Source organism: Mustela lutreola, chromosome 6, assembly GCF_030435805.1.
Source record: "Mustela lutreola isolate mMusLut2 chromosome 6, mMusLut2.pri, whole genome shotgun sequence".
NCBI lineage: Eukaryota > Metazoa > Chordata > Mammalia > Carnivora > Mustelidae > Mustela > Mustela lutreola.
The window spans coordinates 90,654,515-90,658,587 of record NC_081295.1 but is presented as its reverse complement, the minus strand read 5'-3'; the positions used below and the strand labels follow the sequence as shown (position 1 = coordinate 90,658,587).

Sequence of the window (4,073 nt, the reverse complement as noted above, 5' to 3'; positions counted from 1 at the left end):
AATCAGTTCAATCTGCATGATACCCAATAATAGACCCATATGGCTTTCTTTTTGGGTGAGTACTTGTTTTCTAGAAATAAACTCCACATACAAGGCATCAACTTAGAACTAGTTACTACATTTGTTTCCATATTTGTTCCTTATATATATACACAAATCTATGTATTTCTTTCAAATACTTTAATATACTTAAAATGTTTCAGATTTAAACATCTTAAACTTTAAACTTAATTAAACCTTAAATTAACTCAAATTAAAACTTAACAAAAAAAGACAAAGCTCGCCTACCTCTCCTAAGCTCCGCTCAGTGCTCCTCTTATGTTTATTCCTCCATTCCTAGGGTCCCCAAAAGAGAAACTGTCCATCTCCTATTATCAAAAAAAGAACACACACAGTATACTCTACTTTCCTCCACCTCATAGCCTTTCCCTTTATTAAAATACTTGGCACTTCAGTTTTAAGTACTGACAATCCATAGCTAAACTGTACCAAGAATGACCCATTAGAGAACAGACACATCTGAGTAACCACTGGTGGTTAGAAATGAACCACTGAGAGTACTTCTAGTTTCTGGTCCAACATGTAAAAAGCTTGGAAATCATCACTCTCTTACCCACATCAAGAAACAAGCCAAAGAAATTGAAAAACAAAGTGCTTCTTAGATTCATTAGAAAATTAGGTTCATAGGTAAAGATATGCCCCCCAAACCAGAGATAGGCAATATGGAGAATCATAGTTTACTGGCAGCAGAAACCAATGCTGGGGCTAGTACTATAGTTTCACCTGTAGCTGATGGTTGCTGGAGGCTCATCCTGGAGAAGCTTCAGTTAAAAATTCCAGGGTGCTCAGTCTTACAGGGGAGTCTCACACTTTCATGACTATTACTGCTAGAAGCCCCCACCAAGTTCTTACTATGAAGACAGGAGAAAATTCCCCTGGGGCTTCTGGCAGGAGAGGGGGAAAATAACCATTTTGAAATCTGCCCAATGTTGTTCTGCTCTTGTTTTTTCCTGTACAAGGAAGGCCAGCCTTCAAGAGAAAACTGTTTTACTAAAGCCTCATCTGACCTGAAGAAGGACAATTAGCTAAATCCAGCTCTCTAGCCTTCATGTCTCAAATAAGGGGGGGTGGGGGTCAGGGGGATGAAGGCTAAGAAACTCTTCTGAAGGTCATATCCCAGGTACCGTGACCCACTAAAAATTAAGAATACCCCACAGAACAAAAAAATGGAGATTAAATATAAAATTATAGAATTATCCCCTTCCTCAATTACTTTACTATTTATATCACCCATCAACAAGGTTGACATCTGACTTCATTTGGAAGGATTTTTGAAAGACAAGAGGGGGTAGAGGGAAATAAAAACAAGGACATCAGAGGAAAACTGAAGTTTGAGGTTCTTACAGATAAAATTATATAGGCCAGAAACTTGGATCTCCATAAAGAAATGAAAATGAACAAAAGAAGACTCATTTCAAAGGGAGTCAGAAAGCCCTGAAGGGGGAGTTACTATGCACTAGCACTTGTACCATCTACAGACCTCAGCAGGAAAAAAGCAGTATGTTTGTATTTCCCAACAAGAAACAGCTTACCACTCCAGGAGGAGGAAAAATGTCCTCCTGCCCAGCAACAGCTCAGCCATGAAAAGTCCCCATAACCCTGAACTCTCTCCCTCCTTCAGTGGGCTTTCATTCCCACAGCCCCTAACTTCCTCCTTTCCTCTGTAAAAGCAAGTTCTCCTCCTTTGTTTTCTGCATTTGCCTATGGTTTGTCATAGTTGCACACCCCAAATTGCAATTCCCAAATAAACTAATGTTGCTGGCTATTTTACTTTTAAGGTTGACATCAATGAAGAGCATTAAAGAAGGAATAAATGAAGGTAATTAAACTTTGTGTTCCTTATTCTTTTTTTTTTTTTTTTTTGAGGGGAGGAAAAAGAATTTATTTTACATAACTGAATGAAAAATAATTCAAGAAATAGTAAATAAAATTTAATATGGTCTCATGCGCCCCGAAGGTGGTGGTGCCCGATTTGGAGGTGTGATTGCTATGTCCAGATAGTCTCCTATTTGGAACTTCTGCGACTGCAGGGTCATCGAGTCATCAGTCCCCTTCCTCCCAGACATGGTGCTGCCAATCTCCTTTACTCGATAGCCAGGCCTTTTAGGATCTGTAAAAACAATTGCAAAATTGAAGTGTGTGCCCTTCTTTCTAGCTTCTGGGTAGACTTCTTTTACTAAACTAGTCAGTTCTTTCAAAGTTGCATCCATCCAGGTGTAGATCTGCAGCTCGCTGGACGGTACATTTCCGCGGGAAAACTCGTCCATTCGGTGGTGGCGGCCGTTATTGGTGGTGAAAACACGCAGCAGCAGCGGGCACGTTTTCTCCCGATCGATCGGTTTCTCCGGCTCCTTAATTTCCTCCTGGGTAACGCGCGACTCCACCGCCATCTTCCTCCTACGGCCCGCGAGACCTGTTTCTTATTCTTAATAGATAACTCTTTACTCAAAGTAATAATAGCAACAACATACAGAGTGGTTCCAGCTTGTGGATCAAGTCCCAATTAATGACAACAGTACTACAGAGGACAGGATGGAGGAATGGTAATGTTTTGCCACAATCCCCCCCCCCCCCCCCCCCGTGAAGTGTATGGTGCAATCTGAAAATCGACCCAGACTAGTTGTAAATATATACTGCCAAACCTGAGGGCAACCACGAGAAAATATATTTTTTTAAAGTATAATCAATATGACAAGAGAGGAAAGACAATGGAACAGAAAATGCTCAATTAAAACCAGAAAGGGCAGAAGATGGAGAAGATTTTTTAAAAAGAAAATGAACAAGTGCGAAGAATTAAAAGCAATTACAAGTATGGTGATATTAATCCTATCATGTCACTAATCATTTTAAATATAAATGGTTTAAATGTATCAATTAAAAGATCAGCATAGGAGACAACAAGATTCAAGTATATTCTGTTTACAAAAAAGCCACTTTTAAAATATAAAGACACATATAATGTTAACAGTAAAGGAATGGAGAAGATATGCCAAGCTAACACCCCAAAAGAAAGCTAGAATAGCTATAGTAATTTCGTTAAGAGCAGACTTCAAGACAAAAAATGATCCAGGATAAAGAGAGGCGTAACATTGGGATGAAGGAATCAATTCTCCCAGAAGCCATAGCAATACTTCATGTGTATGCGCCCCTGAGAGAGAGCTGAAACGCCTGAGGAAAGAGATAAGCCCACCATACTGGCTAGAGACTTCGGTACTCTCTCTCAGTAACTGACAGATCCAGCCAGCAGAATAACATGTGGATAACAGAACTGAAGAGCACCATCAATGAACTGGTTCTAAACTACAGAATACTTCACCTAACAGAAGAATGTACATTCTTTTTTTTTTTTTATTAAAGATTTTTATTTATTTATTTGACAGACAGAGATCACAAGTAGGCAGAGAGACAGGCAGAGATAGAGGAAAGGAAGCAGGCTCCCTGCTGGGCAGAGAGCCTGATGTGGGGCTCGATCCCAGGACCCTGGGATCATGACTTGAGCCGAAGGCAGAAGCTTTAACCCACTGAGCCACCCAGGCACCCCACATTCCTTTCTTTTTAACAGTTAGCTAACATATAGTACATCCTTAGTTTTTGATGTAGTGTTCATTAGTTCATTAGTTGCATATCATACCCAGTGCTCATCACACATGCATTCTCTTTAAGCTCACACAAAACATTCGCTAGGACATACCACATTCTGGGTCATAAAACATACCTCAGCAAATTTAGAAGAATGGAAATCGTACAAAGAATGCCCCCCAGACCATGATGGGATCAAACTAAAAATCAGTAATAGGAAGCTAGCTGGAAAAAATCCCAACATATTTGGAGATGAAACAACATACTTGTAAGTAACACACGGGTTAAAGAGAAAATCAAGAGAAATGTAAAATTATTTGAATGAAAATATAACACACCAAAATTTGTGCAATACAGCAAAAACAGTATTTAGAGGGGAATTTATAGCATTCAATGTGTATATTAGGAAAGAAAGATGTAAAGTCAATAATCTG

At 39.4% G+C, this 4,073-nt stretch overlaps 1 protein-coding gene across 1 annotated transcript; it reads right to left on the bottom strand.

Annotated features, from left to right (window-relative positions):
- Positions 1 to 1,969: 1,969 nt before the first annotated feature.
- On the bottom strand, positions 1,970 to 2,465 carry LOC131833191 (histone deacetylase complex subunit SAP18-like). Its single transcript, XM_059176365.1, has one exon. It carries the CDS (start codon positions 2,448 to 2,450, stop codon positions 1,992 to 1,994), a length of 459 nt encoding a protein of 152 aa, XP_059032348.1. The 5' UTR covers positions 2,451 to 2,465; the 3' UTR covers positions 1,970 to 1,991.
- Between the last annotated feature and the right edge of the window lie 1,608 nt (positions 2,466 to 4,073).

What these genes read in the sequence shown, in the direction of transcription:
- LOC131833191 (XM_059176365.1), bottom strand. Translation starts at nt 2,450, where the DNA reads ATGGCGGTGGAGTCGCGCGTTACCCAGGAGGAAATTAAGGAGCCGGAG.